The sequence below is a fragment of the Pseudochaenichthys georgianus genome, chromosome 20 (assembly GCF_902827115.2).
Source record: "Pseudochaenichthys georgianus chromosome 20, fPseGeo1.2, whole genome shotgun sequence".
NCBI lineage: Eukaryota > Metazoa > Chordata > Actinopteri > Perciformes > Channichthyidae > Pseudochaenichthys > Pseudochaenichthys georgianus.
This window is the reverse complement of record NC_047522.1, coordinates 11,952,400-11,968,600: the sequence shown is the minus strand read 5'-3', so window position 1 is coordinate 11,968,600 and position 16,201 is coordinate 11,952,400. Positions and strand designations below refer to the sequence as shown.

Sequence of the window (16,201 nt, the reverse complement as noted above, 5' to 3'; positions counted from 1 at the left end):
TCCGCAGCCCGTGGAGAGGAACTGCGTGCCTCGCCGCGCCTCGCTCTCAAGGCGGCGGGGGTCTTTGTCCCGCGAGATTTCAACGTCTCATGTAGGCGGGCCTCCAGAGCAAGGCGGACAAAATGACTAACCATCATGCAACGCACTAGACGTTGATCGCAACTGCGCTGGTCTGTGCAGGTCTCGCTTGTCTCAAACAAGCCTAGTGGCTGGCGTCTATGTCACGTGATCTTCAAATTTCTCCCTGCAGAAAAAAAAAACATGGCCGAACTTCGTTTTATTCTCGGTGGAAAATGCGTTTTGATGTCATTTGATGCGAGAAATATGAGTTGTTATTTCAGATTATGTGTGCAGTGGATGTACATGATCTTTAGTTTGCTAGGTATTACGAAGATTACTTCAGGAAATTGCGTCCATAGAACGTTTTTATTGTTACCAAGGTGGTTGCTAGGGACGCTGCTATCGATATTATTTCTGTTATGTTGTGTAACTGTTTAATGGTGTTATCTTTATTGCTACCCCCTTCCCCGTCAATGTATAGTGTTGGTCCACAGCGTAAACATATTAGTTTAACAAAATCCGCATCTAAAGATAGCCTACGTTATTTTCCCATGTGCAATTCCAGTCTCACATCTCACAGCACATCGTCATTAACAAATACCGGAAACAGACCGAAAACATTTAAAAAAAAAAAATAATACTTTATTCCGAGTGTGCTTGCTTTTCTCTTTGAAAGTCATCACATAACGGCATTGTAATACACGGTTCGGCTGCATTAAATATTACATATCTGCCGTAGTTCTGTATTTATAGAGCCCTGATGAGAAGACTTCTAGACAAACATGAGGAACTGAAAACGTGACGTGGATCATAAATATATCAGCCATTAAACAACATCTTACATTTCTTTTCACAGAATACGTCTCCTTGCAGTATCAACACTAATTCGGCTGACTTTTATATTTGATCCAATTGGTAGATAGGCTGTATTTACACCATAAAGGTGCACAGCTGATATAAAGGGAAACCTAGTGGTTAAAGCATGTTATTGCATTTCATTATTTTTATTATTAGATATTAATAGGATCCCTATAAAGTATATTCATTACTCATTATTCTCTACTAATAGTTAATTAAATACTGTATATAATGACTATTTTGCACATCTCTTTCAATATTTTCTAAGGTTTATTGACATATCATATAGGCCTACACAACTATGGTGTAGTTATGCATTGAATGAAAAACTTGGGTCGCAGGTTCCTCAATAGTGCATTACAAGTCATCTATCAATATTGTGCATACCTCCAGCAATGTTAACTATGTTGAAGCACTTATTTTAACTGATATTATACATAATGTATTATACTCTTATAAGATGTATGTAGATATTTCATCTCCGGCCTTGTCAGGTATTGAACAATCAATAAATAAAGAACACAGAATTGTTAAATATAAAACACAGAATTTGTGTGATTATACTAAATGAACACCACTGTATATTTACAACTGTTACACATGCTGATGTAACGCAAATGTTCCAACTTGGATCAATAAAGTATATCTTATCTTAAGCTGATCGATGGCTACTGCCATAATTGCAAAATGTGCCTCTGAACCTTGACAAGTGCATGTTTCAGGCTTATCAATTAAAGGGATAGTGGAAATTGAACCACAAATAGTTTCGTTTTAACTTATATACAAGCATAATTACGTACCAAAACAATCACACCTGATTAAAAAAATATAATAATTGCCTTACGCATGTTAGAAGCACTTTATTGCAGCTTCCCCGAACTTTTTTAGAAACGAAATGATGAGTCAGCCAAACCGGAAGTGAGGAAAACTCAGGAAGACGAAACAATAACAAACCACGGCGTCTATGCAGAATGAACGTGGAAGGGCAAATATACCAGACAAAGAAGAAGGATTGTACGAGGTATCCAGTGATGATAGCGAGTCAGAAACATCCTCTCGGCTTTCCTGCGAAAATGTAGTTTTAGGAACTGAATCTGAATCCGGTTCAGTAAGCGACGATGGTGAGAATATTGAGCCAGACGATGGACCATTACGTCCTTATTTGTTCGAGCCCGAGGTGATGGAGTTAGTTCACGGCATGGGCAATGGCGAGGATGACCAGGACCAGGCACCAGATGATGCACCCCTACGCACAAATAATCTTGACTGGTAGGTCCCTAAGCATAGCTCACGCTAGGCGCTATATTATATATTGCAAAAGTTGGCATGCATGCACTGTAGGCCTATGGCTATGCGCGAGGATGACTGCATGTAGGGTACATTTCATAACATACCAGGGTCAGGTTCACATAAATTATCTTGTCACATTTATTATTGTATATGTAACAGCCTTATGGGCATTAATTACATGAATAAATGTAAATGAATTGTATACTAGCATGATATACAGCTAGAGCCAATCGGTCTTTTGACGTAGTATGGTCCTAATCCTAGGCTAGCCAGGCTGCCTGTCAAGTGTAGGCTGTACTCACAGTACTGTTAGTCTATCATGTCTATATGATGACTGTAGTGTACACATTCGACACTGTGTACCGGATTATCGGATGACGAGGCCTCCGGTCGCCTAATCGACAGGCAATAAATGGCGTTGTACACAATGGTACAGGCTAACGATGCATTAAATCAGCCAGAAAACATAATAAAATACTCGTGCCTCGTCCAATGTTTGTGCCCGTCTTCCTTTGTTTTCGTCATCACCCGAAGATTCCCGAAGTATTTCGTTTCATTGAGAGGGCGTGGTCGGGAGCAGTAAAATTGAAAATAAAATGAAACTAGGCGCATGAAATATAAAAAAATGGTTTATTATGCTTATTTTTAATTATTAATTATTAAGTTAAACCCAAAATTCGCGGATTTCCACTATCCCTTTAATGTAATGTAATGTAATGTTATCAATTAACGACAGGGGTCACACACATAAGACCAGCTGTTAAATAAAGCTCTTCTGACCTTAGCTGGCATGTGTATATATATTAATGCTGCCCATTTATTAATTATATGTTTTAAATTTGAGTGTTTCCTATCCCCTAAACCTCCAGGGATGTACACAGTTTAATACTGGCAACTTCTTATTATGGGAAATACAAAAACGTCTTTTAAAACTACAACTCCCAGTAGAGACGTGCCATAGATAGAGAACATGTTGCGAAACAGAATAGCCAGCATGTGTAGTTCTGGGGACGGGGTGGGGGAGGGGGGGACGCGGTGGACCCGTTCAAATCCAGTTTTGGACAGTCTGCCGTGGTTCCATCCCATTTCAAGTGCTGTTCGAGGCTCGGGTAATCCTCGGAGCACACTCTCCAATCACAGAGCTTGAGGACTATCACGGGGTTTGTCAAACAGAGCACATGGTGTAGTCCAAACGATAGCTGGGGATTCTGGGTAGTGTAGTGTCTTCTGCCATCCTTTACTCTGAAAACATATTTGTTTCTCCGAATCGAAGGGGAAAAATACAAAAGCATTGCACACAATTTAAACCAATCAATGTTGTGTAATTAACAAGGATAATCTGGTGTTTTTTAGTCGATGAGTAGTGCAGATATCACTGTAAAATCAATCGACAGTAAGGGGAATACTTAATTCCGGGTGTACAATTCTCCGTTATCCAATGAGAATGGACGCTCACATTGCCTTTAAGGGCAGCCGACACAAACGAATGCCGTGCTTCCATGAGCGTCAAATCCCGCCGCAGATGGGAATACATTGCAATCAGTTGAAAGCTATTTGCGTCCCTTTATGAAGCTGAAGCAGCCTAGGAGCGTCACAACTGCACGCCACGGACACTGACCAAACGTCGCTCCTGGACGATTATGGAGTGAGAGTGTGTTGGTTTATTAAAAACAGCAGGGATAAGCTGTTGAACTGCTGTTGTCTTTTGCCGGGCTCCGGTGATTGGCAAATGTGGGTGATGCCTTCTGATATGATTTAGCATGTTTGGCGTGTGTTACCATGAGCATACCGCACCACTGTCGAACAACGCCGACACACCGTCCTCGTCCGATCCACCACTCGCACTCCATCGTTATTGTAGTCCACAGGTAATCCAAAATGTTCCCACACAGCTGATTTAAAAGAAGCAGGTGGGTCTTCTAGCTCCTGTGTGTTATCTGAAATCGCCATACTAACTTTTCTTCTTCTTGTATTTTTGTTCGTTTTGTTGTTTGTTTCTTGTTCTTCATTTGTTGTTTAAGGGCGGCTGGCAAACGGCTTTTAGGCGCAATACCGCCCCCTGGATAATATATAGTGTAATAGATACTGCCCTGAGTGACAGACTTTTTTCCCACTCATAAAAAAGGCGTATTCGTAGTGTGACTGCATGTGCCGAACCGTGACGTCCGAACCGTGACGGTTCGGGATGAATAAGGATACCGTTACACCCCTAGTACATGCCACCTTTATGCTGACACAGCATTCCAACTATCTGTTATGCTACGCACAGAATTCTTTATTATTCCGCCGGGTTATTTTGCGCTGCTTCTTCTCCCACATTGAATATCGCAGAAACTCCGTTCAAACATCAAAACGTTCAGCTCGGTCGGGAATCAATGGCTATTACTTTTATCATTCATAACATCCAACAACAATCTTCATGCAACTTCAACTGATAACTGCTCCTTCTTCAACTGCTAACTGCTCCTTCATACTTTCACTCAGAAACCTCATTCCAACTTTAAAAATTAAGCAAAAATAATTAAACAAAATGCCTCTTGAGGGCATGAAGTGACAACAACTTTCAACATGTCTCCATTAAACTCCACTGTAAATTCAGGCTGCTCTTTCCCCACCACAGCAGCCGCACACCTTTAGTTAATCTGCCAAAAAGGCCATATTATTAACCCAAAAGTACACAAAAAGTACACTTCAGATGGCCAAGTTCCTTGACATGCTTCACGCTTTGAAATGTCACCGATATCTGTTACGGTTCTTCAACCAAACGTTCACATGTAACAGGTTTATCTCTCATTCAGAACAATGACAATGCTTTCCTCTCACTAATCACCATGGAAACCTTTGATCTCTGGACACGTCGTTAGCTCAAATATAAACACCTGTGTCATGGAACACGATGATGTCATAACTCCAATTGACATAATTAGAGCAGCAGACTAATGATGTGGTCACTGGAGTTTAACAGACTGTCTCAGCCTATTCTTTACCGTCTGATGGAGACTTCAACATGTTCTATATATTTTAGACATGTATGTCTAAAATAGACGTATGCTTTTAGTTCTAAAGTTTTCAGTTCAAATATTCTGCTGCTTTTTCATGCATTTAGACTTTTATTTTCTTGTTCTTATTTCACATTCAAGTCCCCTCTATTCATGAACCCTTTAAAGTACTCAGCCACACCACTTTCGGCCCGTCCACACACAGGCATGAAAAAAATCTTTCAAAGCTTCGCCCATTCACTTGAATGGGGTGACGTAGAAGATTTTGAATCTTCGCCAAACTGCATTGTGGGGAGCGGAGCATGGCTTTGCAGGCATCGTGAGCATCAACAGTTGAGCAATGTTCAACTTTTGATGCTCCCGATGCTTTCGAAGCTGGCATCAGCCAATCAAATCCCGTTTATGCAAATCCCGCCAGTACAAGCGCTAGCTAATCAAACCGCGTGCAAGCTGGGAGAGCCAGACCGCAGTTCATTTCCTCATATTCCAAACGAGAAATTACGGTAGCAAATCACCCGGTTCTTTACGACCAGATCTATTTACCGGGATACAAACCGGAGGAACCAGGCATGGAGGGAGGTGGCAGAGACAGTGGGTGAAACTGGTAGGTTTTCGCCTGTTTGGGGAGTTTATAACCAGTTTACTTCGTTTTAACATTGCTATTGCTTTATATGTCGGGGCGGGAGATTCATGTGATTGGTTGTTGGTCGCGTTGCTCGCAAAAAATCGCCAAGCTTTAGACACGCCCAGCATCAAGATTTTTCAAGATTTTTTTCATGCCTGTCTGTGGATGGGCCGTTACAGTATATACCACGTGCGACTGTTGCTATGTCAGTTAATCTTTCAAATACAAGGTTGCTTGTTTGATTCAAGCTCTTGTAGTCAATATGTCAAGGTATTTATCCCTAACATTTGATCAGCTAACAAATGACACACACTCAGAGGACCTTTATAAACCTTTTAAGTATTGCACATCTTAAACATGACTCTAATAAATCACTTTTAAAACCAGCGATGCACTACAGTGTCAGCTTTTCTAAAATAGAAACTTCAATGTTCACCAAACACTTCACAGGTTTGGTAACGATGCAGCCATCAACGCATCTAAGCGTATTATGGGATGTCATCAAATGCCGTTGGCATGGCGACAGATCATTCACCATCAAGTTAGTTCAAGAGTTTGCAGTTCAAATATTCTGTCGCTTTTCCAAGCCTTTTTGTTTTCTTTTTTTCTCTCATCACACATTCAAGCCCCCAGTGTTCATGTATCATTTCAATCTAAATTCTTCACTTTCTTCTTACACATTAAATTTCAGCATAGCAGTTTAGCGTCAGCTTTTCAGCATAAAGCATTCCCACTAGCAATTTATTCAGGAATTGCATTCTCTAGTTGTTCTTCTATTATCCTTGTGATGCAATACAACAATATGGGGACATCTCCAAGCCTTTTTATTTTAATCTTCCCTCACTTCTCTTTTTATACATACTAACTCCCAGTCCACTGCACAAACCTTGACACATTCCTTCCCTTACACAACCATATTAAGTGTAAAATAATATACCTCAAAAATATTTAATTTAAGTTATGATGCATTTTCTTAATATTATACTTTGTGTTTATTAATGTATTTGGGGGCTTGTTATTACTAATGTTTTTTTTAAATATATAGTATTTTTTTTAAATATAGTATATATAGATACTGTATAGACAATATATATTTATAAAACGGACAAGTCAAATCAAGCAATCTGATTGGTTCTTAGCCGTGATATACTGAGCGTATACCATGGGTAGAATTGTAAGTTACTTTTCACAACAAGTCAGTATCCCTCCGCGTCTGAGAAAAACAGTATACCGTTGGGCTGAAAAGCAAACTGCTTGCAGTTTGCTTTTCAAACTAGAACAAGAAAGCAGCGGAGAAGTAACGGAGCAGAAACCCTCCTTTTTACGCAGCGGTCCAGACATAGACATCAAACGGCAAAACATATTCAGTGTGCAGTTCCTTTTGCATTAGGGCAGGGATATCTAGATACTTTCCAAGGTTTGACATAATTAATTGTGCTACTTTTAAAGCAAGCAACAATGTTTTCAAATCTGTAATCAAAGAGGTCCGCAAAAACACTATCGACCAATCAGATTGCTTGATTTGACTTGTCCGTTTATAAATATATTTACATTTCTTCCGTTACGAAACAACTTACAAAGCATAACATGGAAACATTTAAGATTAACTTCGACCTCCGGGGTGGTCTTACTATGGAGGAGTGGCTTGAGGAGAAGTGTCTATCTCCAGAAAAAAAGCCCCCTGCTAAACGATGACATGCAGAGCTATGTGATGAGCAGGTAGACCAACTAGAAAAAAACCGAAACGAACACAACACTGTGAAGCAAACAAAATGGGCAGTTAAGTGCTTTGAAGACTGGTGTCAGTATAATTCTGTGGTCATAGACTTTCAGACGTCGACAAAACCGCAGCTCAATAACAATTTCCCCACGGGGATTAATAAAGTATATCAAATCAAAATCAAAATCAAAATAACATCTTGAGAGATTTGTATGCAACTGTCAGAAACGGTAAAGGCGAACTATACGGCCTGAGCAGCTATATTGATCTACGTGCTGGACTCAACCGGCACATACATGACCCACCACTCAGTCTATCCTGGTCCCTCCTCAAAGACACCGAGTTCACAACTTGCAACAATGTGTTCATCGGCGTTGTGAAGATGTTGAGAAAGAAGGGACTCGACACTTCAGTCCATCACTCTTCCATAACAGAAGATGACTTCAAAGCTATCAAGCAAGTACTTGATCCAAAAACTCCGGAGGGGCTAGTAAACAAGGTGTGGTTTGACGTTCAACTGCACTTTGGACGCAGGGGAAATGAGGGTAATCGGCAGCTCAAACCCTCGTCTTTCACCACCAAAACAGACGAAAACGGGTTTAAGTATGCCACGCTGACGTTCAATGAGCACACAAAAAACCACAACGACCCGCAGGCGAGAAATAAAGAGAGCACAAGGGGATTTATGTGTGAACTGCCTGGTTCTGCCCCGTTACTTCGTTAGAAAAATACATCTCCCTCCTACCCCCGGACGCACCTGCCTTTTATCTACACCCAAGAAGACAAGTGAACTACGATGTCGACAATGTTTGGTAAATGATGTGTAGTGCATATTATTTTCATAGATTAGGCTAGATTAGGATAGCTACTAAAAATCACATTTGCTGTGTTATAGGTTCACTCGAAAGCCAATGGGCGTGAATCACCTTTCGACAATGTTGCCTAGAATGTGCAAGCAAGCAGCTAAGGGGCGTGGTTCGGCCCGACGCGAAGCGTGAAGCTGATATAATGAGCATATACCACGGCCTGTTGTGAGCTATTGCTTAAATATACCACCACATTATCAGTTTCTCTGGTTTTACTATTTATGTATAGGTTTGTGTTTTTTTAATTGATTCTATAAACTACTTACAACATTTCTTGTAGTTGTTGATCAGAGTTTGAAAGCTAGTAAATAAATGACTTGAGAGATTGTTTGAGGGATTCAAGAGTGTTGGCCTTTCGGATGCAGGCAACCTGGTTCTGGTCTCTTGCAGAGAAGTCCTACCTGGCAATGCCTTATTTTGGAGTTTGTTTCTATTTGGACTGTTTAATGTTGCCCCTTGTTTTTTCGTGGCAGGTGTATAAACCTTTATTTGCAAACATCCTTCATCTCCTTCCGTCATTCCCCCTGGGTGAACAGGACAATCCGGGTGGCGCATGAACAGAACCATGTCGAAAGGAGAAAGACTGCTGGGACAGGCCCTCCAGCATCTCGCTCTAATGCAGGAGAGCACCACCGCCGACGATTTCCAGCAGAGCGAAGACCGTGCTCTCCAACAGGAACTGCTGCAGCGGAGCATGAAGTAAGAGTCCAGGCCACTTGCCGTCACAGCAGGCAGACCTACCCCAGCCACGGGGAGGAGATTCCCTGCAGCAGTTGCTACTCCTCCCTCGCCGCACACACCGACACCCACACACACACCCTACAGCCCAAACACTTCCAACCAAAGCCCAACCGTATCCTCCTCCTCTTTTTGTCTCACTAAAACAAAACTATTTTGGGAAGCTGAATAGGGTCAAGTCTTGTGTAAATATATGTATATATATATTGTGAAAAAGTGTTTTTGTTACTAACCGTCACTGAAGTTGGAGGTGGAGTCAATTTTCCATACAATCTGTCCCTTATGAGATCCGTTGATGCCTCGGTTCTTGTAGTCCAGAAAGTTCTCCGATAAAGCCTCGTCTGGGAAGAGGTAACAACCGTTCAAACTAAAATGCTACTCAATCTCAAATAATTCTCTGATTAAGTCATTCTTTATAAGCAATTTCCCTACACTTTACATTACAGTCACATACATTGCAATTGATTCTCCAAGTAGAATTGTCCTTGATCTACTAGAAATAATAGGTGTGCCACCCCATATTGTAGGAACTGGTATAAACCTTAGTGTAATAAAAATGTGCAATATTACAATGTTTTGGGAATTTGGACAAGTTGATGTATTTGCATTATAATGACATATAGTATAGCAGAAACACAATGGCTGGAATCTAATGTCTTGTTTATTTTTTCTGAGGATTTTTACAATTTAACAACTTAAAATGTGTGTTTGATAACATGTAGCTTCACAGAAAAATATCAGAGGTGCACAACATACTCTGTCTATTTAGTAATTAGTTTTAGATGAGTTGTTTTGGGATTTTGATCAGGTCAGCTCACAATGATTGATTGTTGTGACATCATATGCTTGATGTGATGAATTAAGGGCAACATGACTAAATGCTGAAGAAAGATAACAGGGACCAAGCCCAGTTTATGGACCGCCAGCTCTACCAATGGCGCATTTCCACTACAACGCGGAGCGCGGTTTAAGCGTGCCGTGCCCGGCCCGTTTTTGGTTGCGTTTCCACTAGGCGTAGTTCCGGCTAGCGGGTACTTTTTCACAGTTTTCTGGCTCTCCAAAATCGAGGTTCTTTCCGGGCCAACAACCGGGCTGAGTATGCTAAACTAGTGAGAGAATCGCTGGCAACTACAACAAAATGAACATATTTTACCGTGATTTAATTGTAATACACGTTTCAAAATGATGCCGAAGTAACAACATACTGATACCGGTTAATAAAAACCATGACTTAATGCTTTGACAAGTCTGCAGATAAGACGGCAGGTGAAAAACCTTTTAAAATGCGTGTTTTCTGAATGGAGATTGGCTAAGCTAACGCAGTATATGCTCCGACCGTCCACACTCACAACAACGGCCTATACAGAAATAAATAAAACAGCGACTGTATTCGCCATGACACAGACAGTCTGTGGTTTGTACTTGTTTCACTTTTGTCTAGTTTCTGAACAGATATGAGGAGCTGTGAGCTCTGAGGGCTAACAGCTAACGGCTGATGTTGGTTTTGTGTTTCGCATTGAAGATGACGTCACGGCTCCGCCTACACTGCGTTACTATAGTTACTACCCCAGTTCCTAAACTGTAATGGAAATGCAGCATATGAGCCTGGCCTAACAAGGCCTAGCCATACCGTACTAAGCCGAGCGAGGCCCTGCAGTAGAAAAGCGCCACAAGTGAGCTAAACGGTGGCCCTTTTCTCAAATTATCTTTTAAAAAAAAAAGTCAAACATGTCTGGCCTCACTGAAGATTGGAACGAACTGGGACGAAATACCATCTACATTGTGACAATGAGTACTCATTTAAACTTTGATTGTATGTGGTAACTGGTTTCATCATTAAATATAGTTAAATGATTATTATTTATCTTGTATCTATCTCAAATTCTAACATTCAATGTCATCATGTCACAGCTCACTTACCGACATGATACATGCCAATCCAGTCCCCAGCATCTACTTCCTCCTTGATATCCCATGCGATTACGAGGTCTTCAGACTGGGCTATGGTGTAGTGGGAGGAGCTGATGGTTAGAGTGGAGCGAGTGTCAAGAGAGACCAGATCAGTGTCACTGGTGGACCGCGGCAATCCCATCATGAAGTCCTCCTGATTCAGACCATTGACAGCAAAGCTGTCTGGGCCGTAACTGTGACGAACTGCACCCTTGTAGCGCTGATGAGTCTGGCTGCTGCGGGTCGGGGAGGCCATGGCAGCCAGGCCAAGGAACCTATTCTGGTACAAGTTCTGCAAAAAAAAACATCGTCACTCTAGCTTAAGGATCAGTTAATACAGTGTTCAATGCAACATTTGTTTTCATTTTTTCCAGAGAAAACCTAGTCATCCTGCTCACAAATAGGGTGATTACTTTGAGCAGTGGTGGAAAGATGAGGGTCTATACCAAAGATGTAATAATGTACATCGTTTTTTCCAGAGTGTAGAGCAGAGGTGCCCAGTACGTCGACCGCGATCTACCAGCATTGCCCCTGCGGTCGACCAGTCATTAATAAAAAAAAAATCCAGCTCCGTTAAAATAGACAAAACTGGTTTTGATCCCTCCTCCCTTGGCCTCCCTGCCACTTAATTCAGGAGTTTACTTGATTGACAGAAAAAGCGACCTATCGCTTTCCAGTCTGTTAACCCAGAATGCAAAGCGATACAAGATCAGTCAAGTGCCGGGAAAACTCAAATGAATGTAAAGAGACAAACAAGAGACAAACAACAAAATCCTTTGAAGATGGAGAGATGGTGAAAGAAGCCTTTGTAGAAGCAGCAGACGCCTTGTTTTGGGATTACACAAACAAAACAGAAATAGTAAACGCTATCAAGGCCGTCCAATTATCACGGAGCACAGTCACACGTCACTGTGAAGTCATGGCTGAGGATTTGACCCAGCAACTCAGGAAGGACATAGAGGACTGCGAGTGTTTCTCACTCCAACTAGAGGAGTTCATAGGAGCCATTTGAGTCTGATGTCTAGATTGAGTGTTCTACTCGTTTATTGTATTCCTTGTACTTATATTTGTGTTTTATGTTTAAGATTTCAGGACCATGGAGAGTGGTTTTATAGCCTGCTTGTTATGTGTTTCTTACCAGAGAGGAGAGAGAGAGAAATAAATAGAGAGAGAAATAGAGAGATAGAGAAATAGAGAGAGGTTAACATGCCATTTTAGTTTTATGTATGCATGTATTTGTTTCTATTCAAGAACCCAAATAGAGTTGTTGTAGTTATCCCATGTATAAATAAAACGTGTTATTCAGCCCCTTGCAATTTGGGATTTTATTTTTGGTTGATAGACCTCGGTGAGTTGGTCATTTCAAAAGTAGCTCACCGGCCAAACAAGTGTGGGCACCCCTGGTGTAGAGTAAGGACTGTTATTTTACATGTGGTGTTTATGGATTGATATTAGTTAATAATCATATCTTTTTTAAATATGTACTGTAAAGCTTTTGTAATTTGTTATTTTAAATATGTCTCAAATATTTATGTCCAGTTATGTATGTTAGTGTCTACAACAGGACACAATTCAAACCTATTTTCCTTCTTCCATGTTTGACGGCAAAATGAGCTCTTGAAAATGGTGTCTTTCATTCTACTCTGTAAGAAACGTAGAGTGTGTGCAACTAGCAACCAAAAAAGAAGATGATAAATCACTACTACTTGAGCCAGTTATCCTGATCCACCAATCACTATTTTTTACTAATGGTGAATACCCAATTATGATTTGATACCTAAAACTAGACTTTATAGAGCAGTGTTTCTCAAACTTTTTCAAACCAAGGACCACTTAACCAATACAAAAACACTCACAGGCCACCTAACTCAAAACAATAGGCCTGCTTACCACTCCAACAATATGTTACAAATAACAGCATAATAATGATAGCTTTATGTGACCTTCTTTATATTTTTCGTTCACACATTAAATCAACAATACAAATACAATCAATAGAATATCCAAAGAATACACAATATTAAATGTTAATAATGAATAAATTGGTGAATCACATTACATTACATGTCACTTGTTAGACGCTTTTATCCCAAGTGATTTACATACAGTCCATACTGTGGACAATCCCCACAGGAGCAACTTGGTGTGAAGTGTCTTGCCCAGAGTCAGACACAACGCCATGTTGACTGCAGTGGGGATGATTTGTGCTCCCATTATCTGAAGATCAACGCATTAGCCCACTGAGACATAGCCTCCCTACGGTTAAGCCTATCACGTTAAATAAATAAATAAGAGAGAAAGTGCATATATGTCAGCAGTACAAAGCTTCTGTCAGTCAGAGGGTTAGGTAAAAGTTGAGATAGTTATCATGCGAGGAGAATTTACTGAAATACACTTCATATCTTTGCATATGTTTTCAATAACTGTCATGAAGCAGTGATTGAACCAACCTTGGTCATGGATTTGTTTTAAATACATATGTCATTCCAGGCATATTTTTATTAAATTATGAACACAAATTGCCAATCTGCCCTTTTATGCATATGCATCATATGCTACATCTATGCTACACTCTATACTAATCATTTTTAAACAGTTTGAGAAGCACTTAAAATGTACTGTATAATATATAATTTCAAATGGGACATTTTACAAATATACTCACGGACCACTAGGGGTCACTCACGGACCACCAGTGAGAAATACTGATAAATAGTATGAAGTATAGAAAAACCCCAAACTAACCAATTTGAAGAAATATTTGGGTAGCTTTACAGACGCTTGAGATCTGAAACTATCGGTGGTTACAGTATGTAGCTGGTTTTGTACATGCTAGTTAGGTTAGTATGCTGGTGTTGCTCCATCTGGGTCACTGCCGGTGGTTGAGACGGTGGGGTCTTTGGCGACTAGTTTTATAGCCTCATGTACATTAGTTAGGTGCTTCAGGAGATTGGCATTGCTGTTATTCGATGTGGACAATGCTTTTTGTCCTGCACACAGTTTACATTTGACCATAATATTTTGTGCGTCTTTTATCCCCACAAATTGAAAATAGTGGTTATATCTCCAAGTTGTAAATGCGCTGCTGCTCTCGCTGATACTTGCATCTGCCATAGTGTGTGTGTGTGCTGGTAGTGAGCGTTGCCGTGTATGTGTGTGTGTTAGCAAGTGTTTGTGTGTCTGTGTATTTTCCCCATAAGGCAAGACCTGCCCAACTCTGTCTCTGATTGGCTTACCCTGAAATGTTACCCCGCGTTAACCAGTCATCACTCCTCTCTGGTTACTTTCACTTTTCCATGGTACTGTGAGAGGACATCGCTGTATTCGCCTGTAAGCTACATCCGCAGGGAGATTCGGTTCAGTTCCATCACATAATGTAACGCAGTAACGCATCCATTTAAATCACAGTAACTATAACGGCGTTACTGAATGGGAATAGGTAACTAGTAACGTTATTAGTTACCGCAAAAGGTAGTTGCGTTACAGTAATGCGTTAGTTTGTAACAAGTTAGTCCCAACAATGGTAAACACACACCTGATCACCTGAGAGCTGCCGTTTCATTCAGACTGTTTAAAAAAAAACAACGGTCTGATTTTAACAACTCAATGTGTGATTGTTATAGCAGTAATATTAGACACTAATAATACAGTAAACTATTAACACTGTACATATTATTATTTGCCCGTGGGATTAGGATGATCGGTAGTGAGAGCCGTGCTGCATTTTCCTCCGGTCGGATGTGATATAAAAACAAAGCGATTATTTTTGTTGTTGTGAACTCACGTGGATTAAACTAGTATTAGTGCATTAATTTCAATTCGTGAACATATGATACATTAAATGATCGTGAGGATGATGATTGAAAATCGTTTGTTTGAGCCGGGCTGCATTTCCTGATGAAAAAACATAGCGATGGTTTTGTACTTACACCTATACGTGAATTAAACAACATTATTTTGTTAAATAAAAACATGGTGATGTTTTGTAAATGTTTTGTAAATGTCTCTTATTTAGCTTAGAATATGATCCTATCCGTGACATATGGATCTTAACAAATATCCGATCAGATACCTGTAGATCTATCAGCTGTTTATTTCACATGAGTTCCAGTGTGGCAGCTTTTCACGGCTCCCCCTGGTGGATCCATGATCCATTGCAGCTGGTTTCATTACAATTACATGTATTTATCAAGGGGGCGTATCAAGTCCTGGGGGGGGGGGGGGTTCCTTTTCAGCAGGGGCCCACCCCGTGCAGATCACAGACCCGCACGGGTAGGCGTCTGAAATGAAGCGCTACATCTGTAGCTGAGAATAAGTGTTTGTTTTTGTGTGGATTGAGCAGCAAGTTAATTTGACATCTTGTTAACTGGTTGTTGTTGTTGTTGTTGTTGTTGTTGTTGTTGTTGTTGTTAGCGAGCATGCTTTGAGCTGATGACAGTATCTGATTATAGTGTAGATTCAAGGGAATATAACTTGCTACAGAAGTTTGGTTGAGTGTGTGGGTTCAGGTAAAGTGAGGGTTGTTCTGGAATCGGAACACACTATTGAGCCTTCTCAGTGTTGTTAGCCCAACTCAACAAAACACCAGTTATTGAGAGGATGCTAGCTTATGACCCTTTAGACTGCAGTGTTGGCTCCCCACCAACGGAGCCCCGCGCCCCCCCTGAAATTCAAGGTGGTTTTTTTTGTATTACTTTTTTTTTTTTTATATATATATATAGCACCAAATTGCAAATAATCTATAACTACTGTCACTTTTCACATTGAACATGTGCTCTTTTATTAAATAAACTAAACGCTTTCATTTCAAGTTGTGAGTTTAGTGTTGACCCTAAGAAACACTGATGCATTAATCAATAACAATAATCCACAGTTCCTCTCTCTGCTCCAGAGGATTTAAAAAATATATATCCCAATAATGCATTGTTACACTTAAATTCAAATTGAAATCATGTTTTTCACTTTGTTAGTCAGGTAAAGGTTTCCTATACCAGAGGGTTTCTACCTTGCTATTGGTAAAACTTAGAAAAGGCTAGGTTAATTGTGACATGAGTAGCCTCTTTGTTCCAACCAGATGCGCCTTTAGTTGGTCAGG

General features: G+C 40.4%; 1 protein-coding gene across 1 annotated transcript in view; it reads right to left on the bottom strand.

The window, feature by feature from the left end:
- The window catches only part of LOC117466050 (E3 ubiquitin-protein ligase HECW1-like), a 181,245-nt gene that overhangs the window by 102,839 nt on the left and 62,205 nt on the right, over window positions 1–16,201 (bottom strand). The window contains exons 2-3 of the mRNA XM_034109176.2: window positions 11,077–11,398; window positions 9,390–9,497 (exon numbers count right to left, since the gene is read on the bottom strand). Coding sequence (XP_033965067.2) covers window positions 9,390–9,497; window positions 11,077–11,398 — 430 coding nt within the window. The remainder of the gene's footprint in view (window positions 1–9,389; window positions 9,498–11,076; window positions 11,399–16,201) is intronic.